The 24,667-nt window shown below is 49.6% G+C and overlaps 1 protein-coding gene across 1 annotated transcript in view; it reads left to right on the top strand.

Annotated features, from left to right (window-relative positions):
* ptprma (protein tyrosine phosphatase receptor type Ma) overlaps window positions 1-12,813 on the top strand; it is a 38,864-nt gene extending 26,051 nt beyond the window's left edge. Inside the window, exons 5-7 of the mRNA XM_080183017.1 lie at window positions 2,073-2,169; window positions 10,829-11,072; window positions 12,790-12,813. Of these exons, the coding sequence (XP_080039143.1) occupies window positions 2,073-2,169; window positions 10,829-11,072; window positions 12,790-12,813 (365 nt within the window). The remainder of the gene's footprint in view (window positions 1-2,072; window positions 2,170-10,828; window positions 11,073-12,789) is intronic.
* Window positions 12,814-24,667: the final 11,854 nt, after the last annotated feature.

The raw sequence follows: 24,667 nt of genomic DNA, 5'->3' as shown, positions 1-24,667 counted from the left end.
TCCATCTGTCAGGTCCTCGCCCACTCGCCCAGCCTATCCAGATCCCTCTGCAGACTTTCCACACCCTCCACGCAATTTGCTTTTCCACTCATCTTCGTGTCATCAGCAAATTCGTTACCCTACACTCAGCCCCCTCCTCCAGATCATCTATATAAATGGTAAATAGCTGAGGCCCCAGCACCGATCCCTGGGGCACTCCACTAGTCACCAACCACCCATCAGAATAGCACCCATTGATTCCGTATGGTATTATACGGTAGTGACTTTTAAGGGGCGTCTTGACAAGTACATGAATAGGATGGGAATAGAGGGATATGGTCCCCGGAAGGGTAGGGGGTTTTAGTTCAGTCGGGCAGCATGGTCGGTGCAGGCTTGGAGGGCCGAATGGCCCGTTCCTGTGCTGGAATTTTCTTTGCTCTTTGTTTGTCAGTCCCTCCATCCCTGGAATCAGCCTGGTAAACCTTTGCTGCACTCTCTCACAAACAAGAACACCCTTCCTCAGAAAAGGAGACCACAACTGTACACAATGCTCTAGGCATGGCCTCACCAAGGCCCCTGTATAATTGCAACAACACATCCCTGCTCCTGTACTCAAAATCTCTCACAATGAAGGCCAACGTACCATTCACCTGCTTTACTGCCTGCTGTGCCTGCACGCTTACCTTCAGTGACTGGTACACAAGGACACCCAGGTCCCTCTGCACACTCCCCTCTCCCAACTTACAGCCATTCAGATTTATACAGGGAGAAGAGTCCCTTTGGCCTGTCGAATCTGCACTAACACATAAGAAACACCTGAACTCCCACCCCAGTAGCACAGTGGGTTAGCACTGCTGTCTCACAGCTCCAGGGTCCTGGGTTCAATTCTCAGCTCGGGTCACTGTCTGTGTGGAGTTTGCACATTCTCCCCATGTCTGCGTGGGTTTCCTCTGGGCGCTCCAGTTTCCTCCCACAGTCCAAAGATGTGTGGGTTAGGTGCATTGGCCTTGCTATTTCTCTACTAATATTGATCTCCCTCAGTTCTTCCCTCTCACTAAATCTTACATTTCCCAACATTTCTGGCATCTGATTTGTGTTCTCTTTTGTGAAGACAGAACCCAAAGTATGTATTCAGTTGCTCCACCATTTCTTTGTCCCCTATTGCACATTCCCCTGTCCCTGTCTGTAAGGCACCCATCTTTTTCTCTTCACATACTTAAAGAAACTTTTATTGTCAGTTTTTCTGTTCCACACAATCGTGCTCTCATAGGTGTAAAGGGGTGGGATGTAGTTGGCATTACGGAGACGTGACTCCAAGGTGACCAAGGATGGGAACCAAACATCGAGGGCTATTCAGTGTTTAGGAGGGACAGACAGAAAGGAAAAGGTGGTGGAGTTACATTGTTGATTAAAGATGAGGTTGATACGATATTGAAGAAAGATATTAGCGTAGATGATGTGGGATCTGTATGGGTCGAGTTGAGAAACAAGAGGCAAAAAACATTGGGGGTGGTATACAGACCAAACTGTAGTGGTAATGTTGGGAAAAGCATCAGACAGGAAATCAGAGTTGTACATGTTAAGGATCATGGGTGATTTTGGGCGACTTTAATCTGCATATAGATTGGGAGAGTCAAATTAATCACAGTCCAATAGAGGAGGAATTTCTGGAGTGTATACGGGATGGATTTCTGGAACAATCCATTAAGGACCCTGGTCACAGAATCAACCACATCACTATCTACCCAAGACTTGTTTAAGTCACGGGTTGATGGGTTTTTGATAAGAGAGGGGATTAAGGGTTATGGGGAGAGGGCGGGAATGTGGAACTGAGCCACCACAGATCAGCCATGATCTTATTGAATGGCGGGGCAGGCTCGAAGGGCTAGATGGCCTACTCCTGCTCCTATTTCTTATGTTCTTATCCACTGTTATGGTGACTCACTCCCAAGGTTCTCCCACAACTAGATTGCCAACTAATCCTTTCTCATTGCACATCAGCCAGTGGAATATGACCTATTCCCTTGCTGGTTCCTCTGTGTGTATCTGCAGTATTCTGGGCATTGCTGACAGTTCCACATCATTTTTTACAGGTCAACTTCCAATCATTCCCCTCTCCATCTCTAAAATCACAGACTCCACGGTTATTGTTTCCTTCAAGCCCGTATCATCAGCCTGTACACCGATCAGGTTAGTCTGAAAATCTGTGTTTTCTACTCTGTTGCTCTTAAATCCCTCTTTGCTCTCTCTCTCTCTCTGTCTGTCTCTGACTCTCTCTCTGTCTCTCTCGCTCTGTCTCTGACTCTCTGTCTCTGTCTCTCTCTCTCTCTCTCTCTGTCTGTCTCTGACTCTCTCTCTTTGTCTCTCTCTCTCTCTCTCTGTCTGTCTCTGACTCTCTGTCTCTCTCTCTCTCTCTCTCTGTCTCTCTCTCTGTCTCTCTCTCTCTGTCTCTCTCTCTCTCTCTCTCTGTCTCTCTCTCTCTGTCTCTCTCTCTCTCTGTCTCTCTCTCTCTGTCTCTGACTCTCTCTCTCTCTGTCTCTCTCTCTCTTTCTCTTTCTCTATCTCTCTCTCTCTGTCTCTCTCTCTCTCTTTCTCTATGTCTCTCTCTCTCTGTCTCTCTCTCCCTCTGTCTCTGACTCTCTGTCTCTCTCTCTCTGTCTCTCTCTCTCTGTCTCTCTCTCCCTGTCTCTGACTGTCTGTCTCTCTCTCTCTCTCTCTGTCTCTGACTCTCTTTCTCTCTCTCTCTCTGTCTCTGTCTCTCTCTCTTTCTCTATCTCTGTCTCTCTCTCTGTCTCTGACTCTCTGTCTCTCTCTCTGTCTCTCTCCCTCTCTCTCTGTCTCTCTCTCTGTCTCTGACTCTCTGTCTCTCTCTCTGTCTCTCTGTCTCTCTCTCTCTGTCTCTATCTCTCTCTCTGTCTCTCTCTCTCTTTCTCTATGTCTCTCTCTCTCTGTCTCTCTCTCCCTCTGTCTCTGACTCTCTGTCTCTCTCTCTCTCTGTCTCTGTCTCTGTCTCTCTCTCTCTCTTTCTCTATCTCTCTCTCTGTCTCTCTCTCTCTGTCTCTCTCTCTGTCTCGCTCTCTCTCTCTCTGTCTCTCTCTCTCTGTCCCTCTCTGTCTCTCACTCAGCCTCTCTCTCTCTGTCTCTCTCTCTCCTCTCTCTCTCTCTGTCCCTGTCTATCTGTCTCTCTCTCTCTCCATCTCTCTGACTCTCTCTGTCTCTCTCTCTCCTTCTCTCTCTCTCTCTGTCCCTGTCTGTCTGTCTCCTTCTCTCTGACTCTCTCTCTGTCTCTCTCTGTCCTTCTCTCCTTCTCTCTCTCTCTCTCTGTCCCTGTCTGCCTGTCTCTCTCTCTCCATCTCTCTCTCTGTCTCTCATTCTGTCTCTCTCTCTCTCCTTCTCTCTCTCTCTCTGTCCCTGTCTGTCTGTCTGTCTCCATCTCTCTCTCTGTCTCTCACTCTGACTCTCTCTCCTTCTCTCTCTCTCTGTCCCTGTCTGCCTGTCTCTCTCTCTCTCTAACTCTCTCTGTCTCTCTCTGTGCTACAAGAGTGATTGCCTTGGGGTGCTTTGGAGGCTGTGATTTCCTTGGGGTCTGGTCACCTTGTCTCATTGCTTTGTGTTGTTGTTATTGTGACTGCATTAAAACTTGAAGGTTTCATCCCAGCACCTTCTGCGTTAGGATTAGTGTTTGGGTTATAATCCTGTGTGTGTGCTAATCTGTATATAAACACAGGCCAGCAGTAACATCATAACATCTTCACGCCTCTCTTCAAGTGTTTTATTTGTCACTAGGACATGGATATTGTTACGATGCGGAGGTTGTTCCGCTTTTAGATGTAAAACCAAATCCCCCAAAGAGGAATCCCTCATTTGGTAATCTGTTTAAAGTGTGTGGGAAGATGTGAACTGTCCTTCAGTAACATTCAGTGGATAACTAACAGAAACATCAAACACTCACTGCAAAATCAACACAAGTAACACATCGAATCAAATAAGCGTCTACTGGAATGCTGTTCAAATAAATACAAGGACCAGCCATTCACCAAAAAATACATTAATAGAATTCCATCACTTGCAAAAAAATTTCGACCAGGTTTGTGGCTTTTGGAAAGGTTTGGATTTCTCCCGTGGAGAAGGCAGGGTGGCAAGCTGTTCTCACCCTCCGACATCAGAGCTGACAGTGGCTAACTGCTTCCCTCTCACCCTCTCTTTGATACCTGATGACCTAGCAACTTTCCTACAACAGGATTGGTCTGATTTTTTAACATCATCAAATTCAAATCTGATAGGTTCTTGGTATCTGAGTGCCTGCTTTTAAATTGATCGGCTGGATTTAAAAACATTCAGATGCCTGAAGCCTGTTACCAAGGCAGTCCTGTTGTCTGGCTTTTGAAACAAATGTGTTATTTTCGACTCTGAATGCCCTTTGCCCTTTAAACTCCCCAGCACTGAAACAAAACCAGTTTTTAAAGGGACCACACACTGTTTTCTCTTCTTCTGGCATTTTTACATTCTTTACATCTTTACAAAGTCAACTTCACAACAGCTCCCCCTTAAGAAAAAAATGAATATCATCATGGAAAGCTGGCTTCCTTTTATTAAATTTCACAATAAAGCATCTGCAATAATACTTCCACAGATCACATCATATAAAATCTTTAAATGAAATGCTTGTGACATGAAACTCCAATGAAATAATCTGATGTTCTTGTCCTTAAATCTTTCCAGAAATGTCAAAGGATTGTGATTGGTTACACAATCGTCTCTGATATATTGTTTGTAATGTCAATATTAAAATGTTGTGAGGCTGTTATTAAACTCAATAATTCCTTTTCAAAAGTAGAATATTTTGTCTGGTAGATATTGAGTTTTTCTGAAAATTAACTCTTTGGCCTTTCAATTCCACAATCCTCCTCCTGTAATAACCCAGCTCCAATTCCTACATCACCCGCCTCCATGGTCACTCGGAATTCTGGTGTGGTTAAAACGGGTGCGGTGGTTAACACAGTTTTCAAATTCTCAAATACCTCCCGGCATTGTTCAGTCCACCGAAATTTTGTGTCTTCTTTAACGAATCCATCACGGTACCCACTGTGCGACTAAAGTTTAGTCTGAATTTCCTGTAGAATCCACTCAATCCCAGAAATCGTCGCACTTCCTTCTTCGAGGATGGTCTTGGAAATTCCTTGATGACCTTCCTCTTCACGTTTCTTGGTGTTGTCCGTCCGTATCTGACGCCCTAAGAATATCACTTCCGCCGTTGCAAATTGTGTTTTTGCCAAGCTTTGTTTTTGCCTTCCGTAGTCTCTCAAAGATTTCTGTTAAATGCTCCATGTGATCTTTCCAGGAATGGATGAAGATCACTAGATCATCTAGACAGCACAATGAGCCAATCCTACAACATCTCTGCTCATAAACCTTTGAAAAGCAGCTGGAGTGTTTTCCATCCCAAAGGGATCACTCTAAATAAATACAGGCCATTTGGGGTTCCAGAGACAGAAACTTCTTTTGCGCTCTCTGACAAAGGTACCTGCCAGTAACCGTGAAGTAGTTCCAACTTTGTGATTGACATTCCGATAATCTTCACACCGTCAGGTTTGGGAACCAATACAATCGTGAACTCCACTCACTTTCACTCAGCTCCATGATGTCATCTTGTAGCATCACTTCCCCTTCCTGCTGAGCCTGCCCTGCTCTGAGCGAATTGAGCCGATAGGGGTGTTGTTTTATTGGAACAGTATTCCCTACGTCAGCCTCATGACCATATCATTAATCCTCCCCATTCTATTTCTATACAGGTCCTCATAGCACTGTAACAAATCTTTCAATTCAGTTCTCTGTCCCTGGGACAGGTAGCTCATTACCCAATTCCATTCCTTAAGGATTTCTTCATTATTCAATTTATTCTGAGGCACATCAATCTCCACATCATTGGGATTTGATTCCTCACTCTGAGGAGCAGGAACTAATACCTGTTTCTCCGCTCTCCTTTCTCTGACACAGTACTGTTTCAGTATATCCACACGACCTTCCCTATACAGATTTTCCCTATCCGGCATCCTTTCCAGATAATTCACTTGATTTAACTTCTTCTCAATCTGATAGAAACCACTAAAGTTTGCTTTGAAGAGATTTCCTACCACTGGTAATAGCACCAATACTTTATCGCCTCGGGTAAATGTATAAATTTTAGATTTCTTATCGGCTTTTTGCTTCATTAGGTGCTGGGCCACCTTCAAATATTATCGAGCTGATTCACCCACTCTGGTTAACCTTCCACTCACCTCAGATACATAATCCAACAGTCAGATCTCTGACTGCACACCGACAAACTTTTCCTTAATTAATGTTAAAACTCCTCTCACTTTGTGTCCAAATATCAACTCAACTGGAGTAAACTGAGTTAATTTATTTGGAGCCTCTCTAATAGTAAATAATAAAAGGAGATACCTTTATCCCAATCAATTGGGTAATCCTGGCAATAAACCATCAACATGGTCTTTAGGGTCTGATGTCACCTTTCCAGTGCTCCCCAGGATTCAGGGTGGTGTGCTCTCAATGTACAGTGTCTGATGTCTAAACTATCCATCACCTCCTTAAATAATTTGGCAGTAAAACTGGATCCTTGGTTAGACTGAATCTCCCTGGGTAATTTATAATGGCTAATGAAAGCAACTTCAACATAACCGTATTTATCTCAACATTGTGGAAGGGAATTGCCTCGAGAAATCTGGTTAGCAAATACTGGCTCCGACTTTTAGTTTTAGGGAGGGACCTACACAATCAATTACAACCCCTGTAAACGGTTCCTCACATGTGGGACTTGCTACCAAAGGCACAGCCTGTGGCTTTCCCACCATCAGACACGTATGGCAGGCACAGCAAAATTCAACCACATCTCTATGTGACCCAGGTCAATAAAAATGCTTCTGTATCTTAGCCTGAGTCTTCCTCACTCCTACACACCATCCTACAGGTAATCCATGTGCTACCCACAATACTTCCTGCCTATATTCTACCAGCAACATAATCTGGTGAACTCCTGCTCATTTTCAATTGATGCATTAATGTGTATTCATCTGCCATCTCTGCAGCTCTTGTTGCTGTTTTTACTTTCTGTTCTTCAACATGAGCTCTTATCATCACACAATGTTAGTCTTTTCCTCTCATATTTTTACATCTTTACAAACTCAACTTTACAACAATATTGACCTGGATTTTGTCGGGAACATTACGTAATAGTGGAAACAGTAGCAGCAATGCACACACCTGGCTCTGAAGCATTGTTTTCTAGGAAAGATTGAGACAGTCGATTCGACAGTCGACAGAGACTGGCATTGGTGTCAGAGCCTAATTTACACTTTGGGACTTGATCCTAACTCTGCCCCCTTCCTCAGTAAGGGTTTCACATGGAGGAAGAGGACTGAGGATTACCCTCTCCATCGATTCAACAACACACAAGGTCAAGGGACATCGCCAGGACTCACCACCCAGTCAAAAGTGGATAATTGGGTCTGATGCTGGGGCAGACAGCAAATCATACAGCTCCATTCTTAAAGCATCAGTGTCATTTAGGGAGGCAGTGATGTAGTGGTATTGTCATTGGACTAATAATCCAGATACCCAGGATAATGCCCTGGAAACCCAGATGCCAGATATCCCACCATGGGATATTTGCATTGAATTAAAATGAATCAGTAATATGAAGCTTGTCTCAGTCATGGTGAGTGTGAACCCATTGTCGATTGCTGGAGAAACCCAGCTCGGTCACTAATCTCTTTTAGGGAAGGAAATCTGCCGTCCTTACCCGGTCTGGCCTACACGTGACTCCAGACCCACAGCAATGTGATTGACTCTTAACCAGCACCTGAACTGGCCGAGTGAAACACTTAGTTCAAGGGTAATTAGGGATGGGCACCAAATGCTGACCCAGCCAGTGACAGCCACATCGCATGGATTAAAAAAGCTCCCTTCAGTTTGACGGACCATCCATCTACATACTGGCTTCAGATCATGGAAACCACAGAGAGGGACAGAAGAACAGAGGTGTAGGCAAACCTCTGAGAAGTGTAAAAATAACCGGGTAATAATAGTCACGGATTTCAACATCCCCAATATTAATCGTGATAGTCAAAGTATGAAAGGTTTAGAGGGGGCAGGATTCTTAAAATTCATCCAGGAGAGCTTTTTATGTTAATACGTAGAAAGTCCAACAAGAGAATGGCGGTACTGGAGCTAATTTTAGGAAATGAAGCCAGCCAGTAGAGGAGCATTTCAGTGATAGTGATCAAAGCTCAGTAAGATTTACAGTAATGATGGAAAAGGACAAAGATTCAGAATTGTGTAAAGGGCAATTTTAATTGGATAAGAGAGGACCTGGCCAAAGTAGGACTGGGAGCCGCGACTCATAGGAAAATCTCCATCAGAGCAGTGGGATTTATTCAAAAAGGAAATCGAGTACAGGGCCAACACGTTCCAACATAACTGAACAGATTAGCATTGAGAGGGAGGAGGTGTTCATGTGCTTAGCTGGTTTGAAAGTGGATAAACCCCCAGGTCCAGATGAGATGCTGTGGGAGGCAAGGGAGGAGATTGCAGGGGTTCTGATGGTAGGTTGATGTGGCTCCTCTTGGGAAATAAGGAAGGGCAGGTGACAGAAGTGTGAGTGAGGGATCACTCTGGGACCAGTGACCATAATTCTATTAGTTTTAAGATCGCTATGGAGAATGAGGGGTCTGTCCCAAAAGTTAAAATTCTAAATTGGGGCAAGGCCAATTTTGATGGTATCAGGCAGGAACTTTCAAAAGTTAATTGGGGGAGTCTGTGGGAAGGCAAAGGGACGTCTGGTAAGTGGGAAGCTTTCAAAAGTGTGTTAACCAGGGTTCAGGGTAAACACATTCCTCTTAGACTGAAGGACAGGGCTGGCACAATATAGGAGGCATGGTTAGTAAGTTTGCAGATGACACCAAGATTGGTGGCATAGTGGACAGTGAAGAAAGTTATCTCCAATTGCAACGGGATCTTGATCAATTGGGCCAGTGGGCTGACGAATGGCAGATGGAGTTTAATTTAGATAAATGTGAGGTGATGCATTTTGGTCGATTGAACCAGGGCAGGACTTACTCAGTTAATGGTAGGGCGCTGGGGAGAGTTACAGAACAAAGAGATCTAGGGGTACAGGTTCATAGCTCCTTGAAAGTGGAGTCACAGGTGGACAGAGTGGTGAAGAAGGCATTCAGCATGCTTGGTTTCATCGATCAGAACATTGAATACAGGAGTTGGGACGTCTTGTTGAAGTTGTACAAGACATTGGTAGGGCCACACTTGGAATACTGTGTGCAATTCTGGTCACCCTATTATAGAAAGGACATTATTAAACTAGAAAGAGTGCAGAAAAGATTTACTAGGATGCTACCGGGACTTGATGGATTGAGTTATAAGGAGAGGCTGGATAGACTGGGACTTTTTTCTCTGGAGCGTAGGAGGCTGAGGGGTGATCTTATAGAGGTCTATAAAATAATGAGGGACACAGATCAGCTAGATAGTCAATATCTTTTCCCAAAGGTAGGGGAGTCTAAAACTAGAGGGCACAGGTTTAAGGTGAGAGGGGAGAGGTACAAGTGTCTGGGGGGCAATTTTTTCACACAGAGGGTGGTGAGTGTCTGGAACAAGCTGCCAGAGGCAGTAGTAGAGGCGGGTACAATTTTATCTCTTAAAAAGCGTTTAGACAGTTACAAGGGTACGATGGGTATAGAGGGATATGGGGCAAACACGGGCAATTGGGATTAGTTTAGGGGTTTAAAAACAAGGGCAGCATGGACAAGTTGGGCCGAAGGGCCTGTTTCCATGCTGTAAACCTCTATGACTCTGTGACAGTAAGTTTCAATTCATTTCTGGCTACGGGAGAGGTATAATAAGAAGTCTGATAACAACAGGTTAAAGTCCAACAGGTTTATTTGGCAGTACAAGCTTTCAGAGTCTCGCTCCTTCATCAGGTGAGTCAGCGCTCCGAAAGCTTTGCTGCCAAATAAACCTGTTGGGCTTTAACCTGGTGTTATGAGACTTACTGTGTCCACCCCAATCCAACCCCGGCATCTCCACACTACAGGAGAGGTGCCGGAGGACTGGAGGATGATGTGGTACCATTATTCAAGAAGGGAAGTAGGGAAAACCCAGGTAATTCCAGTCCAGTGAGTCTAACAGTGATTGAAAAATGATTGGGAAACATTCTGAGGGACAGAATTAATCTCCACTTTGTGTTTCTCTCTGTCTCTCACTGTGTATCTCTGAGTCTCTCTCTGTGTCTCTCTCTGTGTCACTCACTGTCTCTGTGTGTGTCTCTCTCTCTCTCTCTCTCACTGTGTGTGTCTCTCTCTGTGTCTCTGTGTGTGTGTCTCTCTCTCTCTGTGTCTCACTCTGTCTCTCTCTCTCTGTCTCTGTGTGTGTCTCTCTCTCTCTCTCTCTCTGTGTCTCTCTCTGTGTCACTCACTGTCTCTGTGTGTGTGTGTGTGTGTGTGTGTCTCTCTCTCTCTGTCTCTGTGTGTGTGTGTCTCTCTCTGTGTCTCTCTCTGTGTCTCTCACTGTGTCTGTCTCTGTGTCTATCATTCTGTGTGTGTGTGTGTGTGTGTGTGTGTGTGTGTGTTTCTCTCTGTGTCTCTCTTTGTGCCTCTCTGTGTCTCTCCCTCTGTGTCACTCATTGTCTCTCCCTCTGTACGTTTCTCTCTGTGTCTGTGTCTCTCACTGTGTGTGTGTGTGTGTCTCTCTCTCTCTCTCTCTCTCCCCTCTCTGTGCTCAGTAAGGGGCCAGTGACAGCTTTCTGATGCTGACAGCCTGTTTTATTGGATTGTATTTTCAGTTTCTATCAGATCCTCGTAGAGAGAGTTCCGCGCTCACAGCTGAACTGTGAAAGCCCTGCTACCGGCAGGTTTGACTCTAGATTTCCTCATCGCCGGTACATCAGCCTGCAGGTCCCAGGGACAGCACCGGAAACAGTAGTGACCGTCGGAGATGGAACCGAGATCGGTGGATATAAAAATGTTCCATTGGAGCTGGACAGAGATTACTTGGTGACCCTGAGAGTGGCCAGCCAGTGGCGAGGGGTAAATCAGATAGGGAGGGTCAGGGAGTGGGGGGAGGGGGGGGTGGTGGGGGGCAGTGAGGATTACAGAGGGTGGGGGGGGCAGTGTGGATTACAGGGACTGGGGGGGCAGTGGGGATTACAGGGGGTGGGGGGGTCAGTGGGGATTACAGGGGGTGGGGGGTCAGTGGGGATTACAGGGGGTGGGGGGGCAGTGGGGATTACAGGGGGTGGGGGGGTCAGTGGGGATTACAGGGGGTGGGGGGGACAGTGGGGATTACAGGGGGTGGGGGGTCAGTGGGGATTACAGGGGGTGGGGGGGACAGTGGGGATTACAGGGGGTGGGGGGGTCAGTGGGGATTACAGGGGGTGGGGGGTCAGTGGGGATTACAGGGGGTGGGGGGGACAGAGGGGATTACAGGGGGTGGGGGGGTCAGAGGGGATTACAGGGGGTGGGGGGGTCTGTGGGGATTACAGGGGGTGGGGGGGGACAGTGGGGATTACAGGGGGTGGGGGGACAGTGGGGATTACAGGGGGTGGGGGGTCAGTGGGGATTACAGGGGGTGGGGGGGGACAGTGGGGATTACAGGGGGTGGGGGGTCAGTGGGGATTACAGGGGGTGGGGGGACAGTGGGGATTACAGGGGGTGGGGGGGTCAGTGGGGATTACAGGGGGTGGGGGGTCAGTGGGGATTACAGGGGGTGGGGGGGGACAGTGGGGATTACAGGGGGTGGGGGGTCAGTGGGGATTACAGGGGGTGGGGGGGGACAGTGGGGATTACAGGGGGTGGGGGGGGACAGTGGGGATTACAGGGGGTGGGGGGACAGTGGGGATTACAGGGGGTGGGGGGTCAGTGGGGATTACAGGGGGTGGGGGGGGACAGTGGGGATTACAGGGGGTGGGGGGTCAGTGGGGATTACAGGGGGTGGGGGGACAGTGGGGATTACAGGGGGTGGGGGGGTCAGTGGGGATTACAGGGGGTGGGGGGTCAGTGGGGATTACAGGGGGTGGGGGGGGACAGTGGGGATTACAGGGGGTGGGGGGTCAGTGGGGATTACAGGGGGTGGGGGGGTCAGTGGGGATTACAGGGGGTGGGGGGGGACAGTGGGGATTACAGGGGGGGGGTCAGTGGGGATTACAGGGGGTGGGGGGTCAGTGGGGATTACAGGGGGTGGGGGGTCAGTGGGGATTACAGGGGGTGGGGGGGTCAGTGGGGATTACAGGGGGTGGGGGGTCAGTGGGGATTACGGGGGTGGGGGGGGACAGTGGGGATTACAGGGGGTGGGGGGTCAGTGGGGATTACAGGGGGTGGGGGGGGACAGTGGGGATTACAGGGAGTGGGGGGGGACAGTGGGGATTACAGGGGGTGGGGGGACAGAGGGGATTACAGGGGTGGGGGGGTCTGTGGGGATTACAGGGGGTGGGGGGGACAGTGGGGATTACAGGGGGTGGGGGGGTCAGTGGGGATTACAGGGGGTGGGGGGGACAGTGGGGATTACAGGGGGTGGGGGGACAGAGGGGATTACAGGGGTGGGGGGGTCTGTGGGGATTACAGGGGGTGGGGGGGACAGTGGGGATTACAGGGGGTGGGGGGGACAGTGGGGATTACAGGGGGTGGGGGGGACAGTGGGGATTACAGGGGCTGAGGGGAGGGGGTGACAGTGGATGGGAGAGGGGTTCAGGTTTGGTGGAACGGTGAGGGATTGAGGGGAAATTGGGATGTTGTGTTCATTCTGAAGGAGACAGAGACATTGCGATATTAGAAGTGAACGATATTCACAATTAACACTGTTAAATTTTCCTTTCAGAACCTCAGGTACCGGTGCTCCGAACCCCAGCAGATTCACAGTGAGTTCAATGCCTGCCTCCATCTCCACACAAACCTCTCCCAGTTAGTGTATCCCTGCATGAATCAAGGGTGAAAATCTAAACCATCTCTCCGGACATTCCACCTGACCTACACTCACAGACCCAGAGAGGTTTACAGCGGGGAAACAGGCCCTTCGGCCCAACTTGTCCATGCTGCCCTAAACCCCTAAGCTAATCCCAATTGCCCGTATTTGGCCCATATCTCTCTATACCCATCTTACCCATCTAACTGTCTAAATGCTTTTTAAAAGATAAAATTGTACCCGCCTCTACTACTACCTCTGGCAGCTCGTTCCAGACACTCACCACCCTCTGTGTGAAAAAATTGCCCCTCTGGACACTTTTATATCTCTCCCCTCTCACCTTAAACCTATGCCCTCTAGTTTTAGACTCCCCTACCTTTGGGAAAAGATATTGACTATCTAGCTGATCTGTGTCCCTCATTATTTTATAGACCTCTATAAGATCACCCCTCAGCCTCCTACGCTCCAGAGAAAAAAGTCCCAGTCTATCCAGCCTCTCCTTATAACTCAATCCATCAAGTCCCAGTAACATCCTAGTAAATCTTTTCTGCACTCTTTCTAGTTTAATAATATCCTTTCTATAATAGGGTGACCAGAACTGTACACAGTATTCCAAGTGTGGCCTTACCAATGTCTTGTACAACTTCAACAAGACGTCCCAACTCCTGTATTCAATGTTCTGATCAATGAAACCAAGCATGCCGAATGCCTTCTTCACCACTCTGTCCACCTGTGACTCCACTTTCAAGGAGCTATGAACCTGTACTCCTAGATCTCTTTGTTCTGTAACTCACCCCAATGCCCTACCATTAACTGAGTAAGTCCTACCCTGGTTCAATCTACCAAAATGCATCACCTCACATTTATCTAAATTAAACTCCATCTGCCATTCATCAGCCCACTGGCCCAATTGATCAAGATCCCGTTACAATTGGAGATAACTTTCTTCACTGTCCACTATGCCACCAATCTTGGTGTCATCTGCAAACTTACTAACCATGCCTCCTATATTCACATCCAAATCATTAATATAAATGACAAATAACAGTGGACCCAGCACTGATCCCTGAGGCACACCGCTGGTCACAGGCCTCCAGTTTGAAAAACAACTCTCTACAACCACCCTCTGGCTTCTGTCAAGAAGCCAATTTTCTATCCATTTCGATACCTCACCCTGGATCCCGTGAGATTTAACCTTATGTAACAACCTACCATGCGGTACCTTGTCAAAGGCCTTGCTAAAGTCCATGTAGACAACATCAACTGCACTGCCCTCATCTACCTTCTTGGTCACCCCTTCAAAAAACTCAATCAAATTTGTGAGACGTGATTTTCCACTCACAAGTAGTACAAGGTTGAGGAGGAACTTCTCCACTCAAAGGGTGGTGAATCTCTGGAATTCTCTGCCCGTTGAAGTGGTGGAGGCTACTTCGCTGAATATATTTAAGTCACGGGTAGATAGGTTTTACATAAAAACATAAGAACATAAGAAATAGGAGCAGGAGTAGGCCATCTAGCCCTTCGAGCCTGCCCCGCCATTCAATAAGATCATGGCTGATCTGTTGTGGCTCAGTTCCACTTTCCCGCCCTCTCCCCATAACCCTTAATCCCCTCTCTTATCAAGAACCCATCAACCCGCTTCTTAAAAATATTTAGTGAGGCAGCCTCCACCACTTCAACGGGCAGAGAATTCCAGAGATTCACCACCCTTTGAGTGAAGAAGTTCCTCCTCAACTCCGTTCTAAACCGCCTCCCCTTTATCTTGAGGCTGTGCCCCCTAGTCCTACTGTCTTTTTTGAGCGGGAAGAGTCTCTCCACCTCTATCCTATCCATCCCATTCATCATCTTATACGTCTCAATGAGATCTCCCCTCATTCTTCTAAACTCTAACGAGTACAAGCCTAGTTTATTCAGCCTCTCCTCATAGCTCAATCCCCTCAACTAATTAAGGGTTATGGGGAGAGGGCGGGAATGTGGAACTGATCCACTTCAGATCAGCCATGATCTTATTGAATGGTGGGGCAGGCTCGAGGGGCTAGATGGCCTACTCCTGCTCCTATTTCTTATGTTCTGTAGTTCCCAGGCTTTTCCCTGCAGCCCTTTTTAAACAAAGGCACAACATTTGCCGCTCTCCAATCTTCAGGAACCTCACCCAGGGATAATTCTTGCATGTTTTCAATGCTTTAAAATTGAATGCAAGATATTATAAAGCAAAGGCTTCACATAAAGTTATGAGGTTTACACTTTTAGGAGGTTCTCAGCTGAACTTTAACTGGATGGGGTGAGGTAATCTGGCTGCCTAATTTCTGCAGTCTGATAACTCCATGCTATATCTCGTGAGAAGCAAGAACTGGGATTTCAGTGTACTGCCAGAGGCGGGCGCTCTGGAGAGCCCTGTCGGGGAGGGGCGTTTCCCTTCTGTGTCCTGGGAAAAGACGGGACCCTCAGTGCTTGTGTGTTGGGAGGGGAGTCATTCGATGCTTGTGGGGGGATCTTACATAGAACATAGAACACTACAGCACAAACAGGCCCTTCGGCCCACAAGTTGCACTGATCATATCCCTACCTACCAGGCCTATCTATAACCCTCAATCCCATTAAATCCGATATACTCATCCAGAAGTCTCTTAAAGCGAGCTTGCCTCCACCACCACCGACGGCAGCCGATTCCACTCACTCACCACCCTCTGAGTGAAAAACTTACCCCTAACATCTCCTCTGTACTTGCTCCACAGCACCTTAAACCTGTGTCCTCTCGTAGCGACTATTTCAGCCCTGGGAAATAGCCTCCGAGAATCCACCCTATCTATTCCTCTCGACATTTTATAAACCTCTATCAGGTCGCCTCTCAACCTTCGTCTCTCCAGAGAAAAGAGTCCCAGCTCCCTCAACCTATCCTCATAAGGCATGCCTCCCAATCCAGGCAACATCCTTGTAAATCTCCTCTGTACCCTTTCAATAGCTTCCACATCCTTCCTGTAGTGAGGCGACCAGAACTGCGCACAGTCCTCCAAGTGGGGTCTGACAAGGGTCTTATAAAGTTGCAGCATTACCTCCCGACTCCTAAACTCAATCCCTCGATTAATGAAGGCCAGTACACCATACGCCTTCTTGACCACATCCTCCACCTGCGAGGCCGATTTAAGAGTCCTAAGAGTTTGGTGCGCTAAAAAAGTTGATTGGTGCACTAAAAAAGTTGATTCGCTGGTTAAAAGGAAAAAGGAGGCTTATGTCAGGATGAGACTTGAGGGCTCAGGTAGTGCATTGGAAAGCTTTAGATTGGCTAGGAGGGAGTTAAAGAGTGAGTTAAGAAGGGCTAAAAGACGACACGAGAAGACTTTGGCTGACAGGATTAAGGAGAATCCTAAGGCGTTCTATAGATATGTTAAGAACAGAAGATTGGTTAGGGCAAGATTAGGGCCAGTCAGGGACAGCAGGGGGAATTTATGTGTGGAACCGGAAGAGATTGGAGAGGCATTGAACCAATATTTCTCTTCGGTATTCACGCAGGGGGACATAAATGTAGCTGTGGAGAACACTGGGTTACAGGGTTGTAAACTGGATAATATTGCAGTTGATAAGGAGGATGTGCTAGATATTCTTGAGGGTTTGAAAATAGATAAGTCCCCTGGGCCGGACGGGATTTACCCTAGGATTCTCTGGGAGGCAAGAGAGGCGATTGCAGAGCCTCTGGCTCTGATCTTCAGGTCGTCTTTGGTCACCGGTATAGTGCCAGAAGATTGGAGGATAACGAATGTTGTCCCATTGTTTAAGAAGGGGAACAGAGACTTCCCCGGGAATTATAGACCGGTGAGTCTTACTTCTGTTGTGGGCAAGGTTTTAGAAAAAATTATTAGGGATAGGATTTATAGTTATTTGGAGAGTAATGAATTGATTGGAGATAGTCAGCATGGTTCTGTAGCGGATAGGTCGTGCCTTACTAACCTTATTGAGTTTTTTGAGAAAGTGACCAAAGAGGTGGATGGGGGTAAGGCAGTTGATGTGGTATATATGGACTTTAGTAAGGCGTTTGATAAGGTTCACCATGGAAGGCTTCTGCAGAAAATGCAGATGTATGGGATTGAGGGTGATTTAGTTAATTGGATCAGGAATTGGCTAGCGGATAGGAGACAGAGGGTGGTGGTTGATGGTAAGTATTCGTCATGGAGTTCGGTTACAAGTGGTATGCCTCAGGGATCTGTTTTGGGGCCACTGCTGTTTGTAATTTTTATTAATGATCTGGATGAGGGTATAGTTGGGTGGATCAGTAAATTTGCTGATGACACCAAAGTTGGAGGAGTGGTAGATAGTGAAGAGGGGTATCATAGTTTACAGAGAGACTTGGACAAGTTGCAGAGCTGGGCCGAGAGGTGGCGGATGGAGTTTAATGCGGAAAAGTGTGAGGTAATTCACTTTGGCAGGAATAACAGATGTGTAGAGTATAGGGCTAACGGTAGGACTCTGAATAGTGTGGATGAGCAGAGGGATCTAGGTGTATGTGTACATAGATCCCTGAAAGTTGGGAATCAAGTAGATAAGGTTGTTAGGAAGGCGTACGGTGTCTTGGTGTTTATTGGTAGGGGGATTGAATTTAGGAGCCGCAACGTCATGTTGCAACTGTACAAAACTCTGGTGCGGCCGCACTTGGAGTACTGTGTGCAGTTCTGGTCCCCACATTACAGGAAGGATGTGGAGGCTTTGGAGAGGGTGCAGAGGAGGTTTACCAGGATGTTGCCTGGTGTGGAGGGGAGGTCCTATGAGGAGAGACTGAGAGATTTGGGGTTGTTTTCGTTAGAAAGAAGGCGGCTAAGAGGGGACCTTATTGAAACATACAAGATGATTAGAGGTTTAGATAGGGTGGACAGTGATAGCCTTTTTCCTCGGATGGAGAAAGCTAGCACGAGGGGGCATAGCTTTAAATTAAGGGGGGGTAGTTATAGGACGGATGTCAGGGGTAGGTTCTTTACCCAGAGGGTGGTGAGGGATTGGAATGCCCTGCCTGCTGCAGTTGTAAATGCGCCTAGTTTGGGGGCGTTTAAGAGATCCGTGGATAGGGTTATGGATGAAAAGGGATTGGTTTAGGTTAGAGGGTCATTGTTTTTTAACTGGTCGGCGCAACATCGTGGGCCGAAGGGCCTGTTCTGCGCTGTAATGTTCTATGTTCTATGGACCCGGACCTCAAGATCCTTCTGCTCCTCAACACATCTAAGACTCCTACCCTTGATATTGTACTCCTTCATCCCATTGGTCCTGCCAAAATGGACCACTACACATTTATCCATGTTGAAGTCCATCTGCCACTTCTCCACCCAGTCTTGCATCCTATCTACGTCACACTGCAACTTCTGACATCCCTCCAAACTATCCACAACACCACCAACCTTCGTTACATGTCTGAGGAGAGAAATAAGAACATAAGAAATATGAGCAGGAGTAGGCCATCGAGCCCTTCGAGCCTGCCCCGCCATTCAATAAGATCATGGCTGATCTGTCGTGGCTCAGTTCCACATTCCCGCCCTCTCCCCATAACCCTTAATCCCCTCTTTTATCAAAAACCCATCAACCCGCGTCTTAAAAATATTTAGCGAGGCAGCCTCCACCACTTCAACGGGCAGAGAATTCCAGAGATTCACCACCCTTTGAGTGAAGAAGTTCCTCCTCAACTCCGTTCTAAACCGCCCCCCCTTTATCTTGAGGCTGTGCCCCCTAGTCCTACTATCCTTTCTGAGCGGGAAGAGTCTCTCCACCTCTATCCTATCCATCCCATTCATCATCTTATACGTCTCAATGAGATCTCCCCTCATTCTTCTAAACTCTAACGAGTACAAGCCTAATTTATTCAGCCTCTCCTCATAGCTCAACCCCCTCAACTCCGGTATCAGCCTGATAAACCTCCTCTGCACTCCCTCCAAGGCCAAAATATCCTTGCGTAAGTACGGCGCCCAAAACTGCACACAGTACTCCAGCTGCGGCCTCACCAATGCCCTATACAGCTGTAGCAAGACCTCCCTACTTTTATATTCAAACCCCCTCGCTATGAAGGCCAGCATCCCATTCACCTTCCTGACCACCTGCTGCACCTGCAAGCTGGGTTTTTGCGACTCATGCACAAGGACCCCGAGGTCCCTCTGCACCGTCGCCTGCTGCAGTTTTTCTCCACGTAAGTAATAGTCCTTCCTACCATTATTCCTACCAAAGTGGACCACCTCACACTTGCCAACATTAAATTCCATTTGCCATTTCCTGGCCCATTCGCCCAGCCTATCTAGATCCTTCTGTAGACTCTCCACACCCTCCGCACAATTTGCCATTCCACCAATCTTGGTGTCATCAGCAAATTTCGACACCATACACTCGGTTCCCTCCTCCAGATCATCTATATAAATGGTAAAAAGCTGAGGCCCCAGCACCGACCCCTGAGGCACTCCACTAGTCACCAACCGCCAATCCGAATAGCACCCATCGACCCCCACTCTCTGCCTCCTATTTGACAACCAGTCCTCTATCCACGCTAACACCCTACCCCCAACTCCATGTCCCCTGACCTTCTGCAATAAGTTTACTCAAGATTGTAGATCTGGGTGCCATTGAAAGATGCCTCCCTGATCTCAATGGAACAGACCTTGCCATCTGTATTAGCTTCCACCCTCCCAGGGTGGCATTGCCAACCACATCTCTCAGCTGTCTGTGCACTACATGCCAAATGATCCAGAGTGAAAAGGCAACTGTACATTTATTGGTCACAAGTAAGGCTTACATTAACACTGCAATGAAGTTACTGTGAAATTCCCCTAGTGGCCGCACTCCGGCGCCTGTTTGGGTCAATGTGCCCTAACCAGCACGTCTTTCAGACTGTGTCACTGTGCCCGGGTCCCTGGCACTGTGAGACAGCAGTGCTAACCACTGTGACACTGTGCCTGGGTCCCTGGCACTGTGAGACAGCAGTGCTAACCACTGTGTCACCGTACCCGGGTCCCTGGCGCTGTGAGACAGCGGTGCTAACCACTGTGTCACCGTGCCCGGGTCCCTGGCACTGTGAGACAGCAGTGCTAACCACTGTGTCACCGTGCCCGGGTCCCTGGCGCTGTGAGACAGCAGTGCTAACCACTGTGTCACCGTGCCTGGGTCCCTGGCACTGTCAGACAGCAGTGCTAACCACTGTGTCACTGTGCCCGGGTCCCTGGCACTGTGAGACAGCAGTGCTAACCACTGTGTCACCGTGCCCGGGTCCCTGGCAGTGTGAGACAGCAGTGCTAACCACTGTGTCACTGTGCCGCCCCGGGTCCCTGGCGCTGTGAGACAGCAGTGCTAACCACTGTGTCACTGTGCCCAGGTCCCTGGCACTGTGAGGCAGCAGTGCTAACCACTGTGTCACTGTGCCCGGGTCCCTGGCGCTGTGAGACAGCAGTGCTAACCACTGTGTCACTGTGCCCGGGTCCCTGGCGCTGTGAGACAGCAGTGCTAACCACTGTGTCACCGTGCCCGGGTCCCTGGCGCTGTGAGACAGCAGTGCTAACCGCTGTGTCACCGTGCCCGGGTCCCTGGCGCTGTGAGACAGCAGTGCTAACCGCTGTGTCACCGTGCCCGGGTCCCTGGCGCTGTGAGACAGCAGTGCTAACCGCTGTGTCACCGTACCCGGGCCCCTGGCGCTGTGAGACAGCAGTGCTAACCACTGTGTCACCGTGCCCGGGTCCCTGGCACTGTGAGACAGCAGTGCTAACCACTGTGTCACTGTGCCCAGGTCCCTGGCACTGTGAGGCAGCAGTGCTAACCACTGTGTCACTGTGCCCGGGTCCCTGGCGCTGTGAGACAGCAGTGCTAACCACTGTGTCACCGTGCCCGGGTCCCTGGCGCTGTGAGGCAGCAGTGCTAACCACTGTGTCACTGTGCCCGGGTCCCTGGCACTGTGAGGCAGCAGTGCTAACCACTGTGTCACTGTGCCCGGGTCCCTGGCACTGTGAGACAGCAGTGCTAACCACTGTGTCACTGTGCCCAGGTCCCTGGCACTGTGAGGCAGCAGTGCTAACCACTGTGTCACTGTACCCTGGTCCCTGGCACTGTGAGGCAGCAGTGCTAACCACTGTGTCACTGTACCCGCGTCCCTAGCACTGTGAGACAGCAGTGCTAACCACTGTGTCACCGTGCCCGGGTCCCTGGCACTGTGAGACAGCAGTGCTAACCACTGTGTCACTGTGCCCAGGTCCCTGGCGCTGTGAGGCAGCAGTGCTAACCACTGTGTCACTGTGCCCGGGTCCCTGGCACTGTGAGGCAGCAGTGCTAACCACTGTGTCACCGTGTCTGGGTCCCTGGCACTTTGAGACAGCAGTGCTAACCACTGTGTCACCGTGCCCGGGTCCCTGGCACTGTGAGATAGCAGTGCTAACCACTGTGTCACCGTACCCGGGTCCCTGGCACTGTGAGACAGCAGTGCTAACCACTGTGTTACCGTGCCCAGGTCCCTGGCGCTGTGAGGCAGCAGTGCTAACCACTGTGTCACCGTACCCTGGTCCCTGGCACTGTGAGACAGCAGTGCTAACCACTGTGTCACTGTACCCGGGTCCCTGCCACTGTGAGACAGCAGTGCTGACCCACTGTGTCACTGTACCCGGGTCCCTGGCACTGTGAGACAGCAGTGCTAACCACTGTGTCACTGTGTCCGGGTCCCTGGCACTGTGAGACAGCAGTGCTGACCCACTGTGTCACTGTACCCGGGTCCCTGGCACTGTGAGACAGCAGTGCTAACCACTGTGTCACCGTACCCTGGTCCCTGGCACTGTGAGACAGCAGTGCTAACCACTGTGTCACTGTACCCGGGTCCCTGGCACTGTGAGACAGCAGTGCTAACCACTGTGTCACTGTGTCTGGGTCTCTGGCACTGTGAGACAGCAGTGCTAACCACTGTGTCACTGTGTCTGGGTCCCTGGCACTGTGAGACAGCAGTGCTAACCACTGTGTCACCGTGTCTGGGTCCCTGGCACTGTGAGGCAGCAGTGCTAACCACTGTGTCACCGTACCCGGGTCCCTGGCACTGTGAGACAGCAGTGCTAACCACTGTGTCACCGTACCCGGGTCCCTGGCACTGTGAGACAGCAGTGCTAACCACTGTGTCACCGTACCCGGGTCCCTGGCACTGTGAGACAGCAGTGCTCACCACTGTGTCACTGTGTCCGGGTCCCTGGCACTGAGAGGCAGCAGTGCTAACCACTGTGTCCCCGTGCCCGGGTCCCTGGCACTGTGAGACAGCAGTGCTGACCCACTGTGTCACTGTGCCCGGGTCCCTGGCACTGTGAGACAGCAGTGCTAACCACTGTGTCACTGTACCCGGGTCCCTGGCACTGTGAGACAGCAGTGCTAACCACTGTGTCACCGTGCCCGGGTCCCTGGCGCTGTGAGGCAGCAGTGCTAACCACTGTGTCACTGTACCCGGGTCCCTGGCACTGTGAGACAGCAGTGCTAACCACTGTGTCACCGTGTCTGGGTCCCTGGCACTGTGAGACAGCAGTGCTAACCACTGTGTCACTGTACCCGGGTCCCTGGCACTGTGAGACAGCAGTGCTAACCACTGTGTCACCGTACCCGGGTCCCTGGCACTGTGAGACAGCAGTGCTAACCACTGTGTCACTGTGCCCGGGTCCCTGGCGCTGTGAGGCAGCAGTGCTAACCACTGTGTCACCGTGCCCGGGTCCCTGGCGCTGTGAGACAGCAGTGCTAACCACTGTGTCACCGTGCCCGGGTCCCTGGCACTGTGAGACAGCAGTGCTAACCACTGTGTCACCGTACCCGGGTCCCTGGCACTGTGAGGCAGCAGTGCTAACCACTGTGTCACCGTGTCTGGGTCCCTGGCACTGTGAGACAGCAGTGCTAACCACTGTGTCACCGTGCCCGGGTCCCTGGCACTGTGAGACAGCAGTGCTAACCACTGTGTCACTGTGCCCGGGTCCCTGGCACTGTGAGACAGCAGTGCTAACCACTGTGTCACTGTACCCGGGTCCCTGGCACTGTGAGACAGCAGTGCTAACCACTGTGTCACCGTACCCGGGTCTCTGGCACTGTGAGGCAGCAGTGCTAACCACTGTGTCACCGTACCCGGGTCCCTGGCACTGTGAGACAGCAGTGCTAACCATTGTGTCACTGTGCCCAGGTCCCTGGCACTGTGAGACAGCAGTGCTAACCACTGTGTCACCATGCCCGGGTCCCTGGCACTGTGAGGCAGCAGTGCTAACCACTGTGTCACCGTACCCGGGTCCCTGGCGCTGTGAGACCGCAGTGCTAACCACTGTGTCACCGTGCCCGGGTCCCTGGCACTGTGAGACAGCAGTGCTAACCACTGTGTCACTGTGCCCGGGTCCCTGGCACTGTGAGACAGCAGTGCTAACCACTGTGTCACCGTGCCCGGGTCCCTGGCACTGTGAGACAGCAGTGCTAACCCCTGTGTCACTGTACCCGGGTCCCTGGCACTGTGAGGCAGCAGTGCTAACCACTGTGTCACTGTACTCGGGTCCCTGGCACTGTGAGACAGCAGTGCTGACCACTGTGTCACCGTGCCCGGGTCCCTGGCACTGTGAGACAGCAGTGCTAACCCCTGTGTCACCGTGCTGCCCTATCTGGACGCTGGGTTTCATTCTGAACCTGGCACGCAAACAAATTTTGGGGAAATTCCACTGAGTCTTTTGTGTTGACCTGAAACACAGAGAACATAGAACATAGAACACTGCAGCACAAACAGGCCCTTCGGCCCACAAGTTGCACCGATCACATCTATACCTACCAGGCCATAGCACTACCTGTAACTCTCAATCCCATTAAATCCCATATGCTCATCCAGAAGTCTTTTAAAAGACCCCAGCGAGTTCGCCTCCACCACCACCAATGGCAGCCGATTCCACTCACTCACTAGTGGGAGAAGTGGGAATTGTCTGGGTAGCTGTGAATATTTTATTTGGTAAGAGGAAATCTGAAATAGAGACAGAAAATGCTGGAAAATCTCAGCAGGTCTGGCAGCGTCTGTGGAGAGATAAACAGAGCTAGTGTTTTGGGTCTAAATGACACTTCGAAATGACCTTGTAGAAGGGAATATAGTTCTTGTACCAAAGGCTATAAGATTTGGAACACCTATTTTGATGGCTTGTCTATATTCAGTTTTTAAAGTTATTGAACAGAGTGGATAGTCAGAGGCTTTTTCCCAGGGTGGAAGTGTCAATTACTGGGGCACAGGTTTAAGGTGAGAGGGGGAAAGTTTAAGGGAGACATGCAGGGGAAGTTTTTCACACAGAGAGTGGTGGGTACCTGGAACGCGCTGCCAGAGGAGGTGGTGGAAGCAGGCACATTAACAACAGTGAAGAGGTATCTGGATGGGTACATGAATAGGGAGGGAATAGAGGGATACGGACCGAGTAAGGGCAGAAGGTTTTGTTTTAGTTCAGTTAGAGCATCATGACGGGCACAGGTTGGAGGGCCAAAGGATCTGTTCCAGTGATGTCCTGTTCTTTGTTATCATTGAATTAATATTTGACAGAAATCTTTGTTTCCTGTTGGCCATTGGTGAGGTCCCAGAGGATTGGAGAATAGCCAATGTTGTCCCATTATTTAGGAAGGGTAGCAAGGATAACCCGGGTAATTATAGGCCGGTGAGATTGACATCAGTAATCGGGAAACTGTTGGAGAAGATTCTTAGGAATAGGAGTTGAATGGTCTTGTTAGTGACAGACAGCACGGTCTGCGCTAA

This window comes from Carcharhinus amblyrhynchos, unplaced genomic scaffold (genome assembly GCF_965287045.1).
Source record: "Carcharhinus amblyrhynchos unplaced genomic scaffold, sCarAmb.v2.hapA chromosome_117, whole genome shotgun sequence".
NCBI classification, from domain to species: domain Eukaryota; kingdom Metazoa; phylum Chordata; class Chondrichthyes; order Carcharhiniformes; family Carcharhinidae; genus Carcharhinus; species Carcharhinus amblyrhynchos.
The sequence above is the reverse complement of the archived record's forward strand: the minus strand, read 5'-3'. Positions and strand labels throughout refer to the sequence as shown.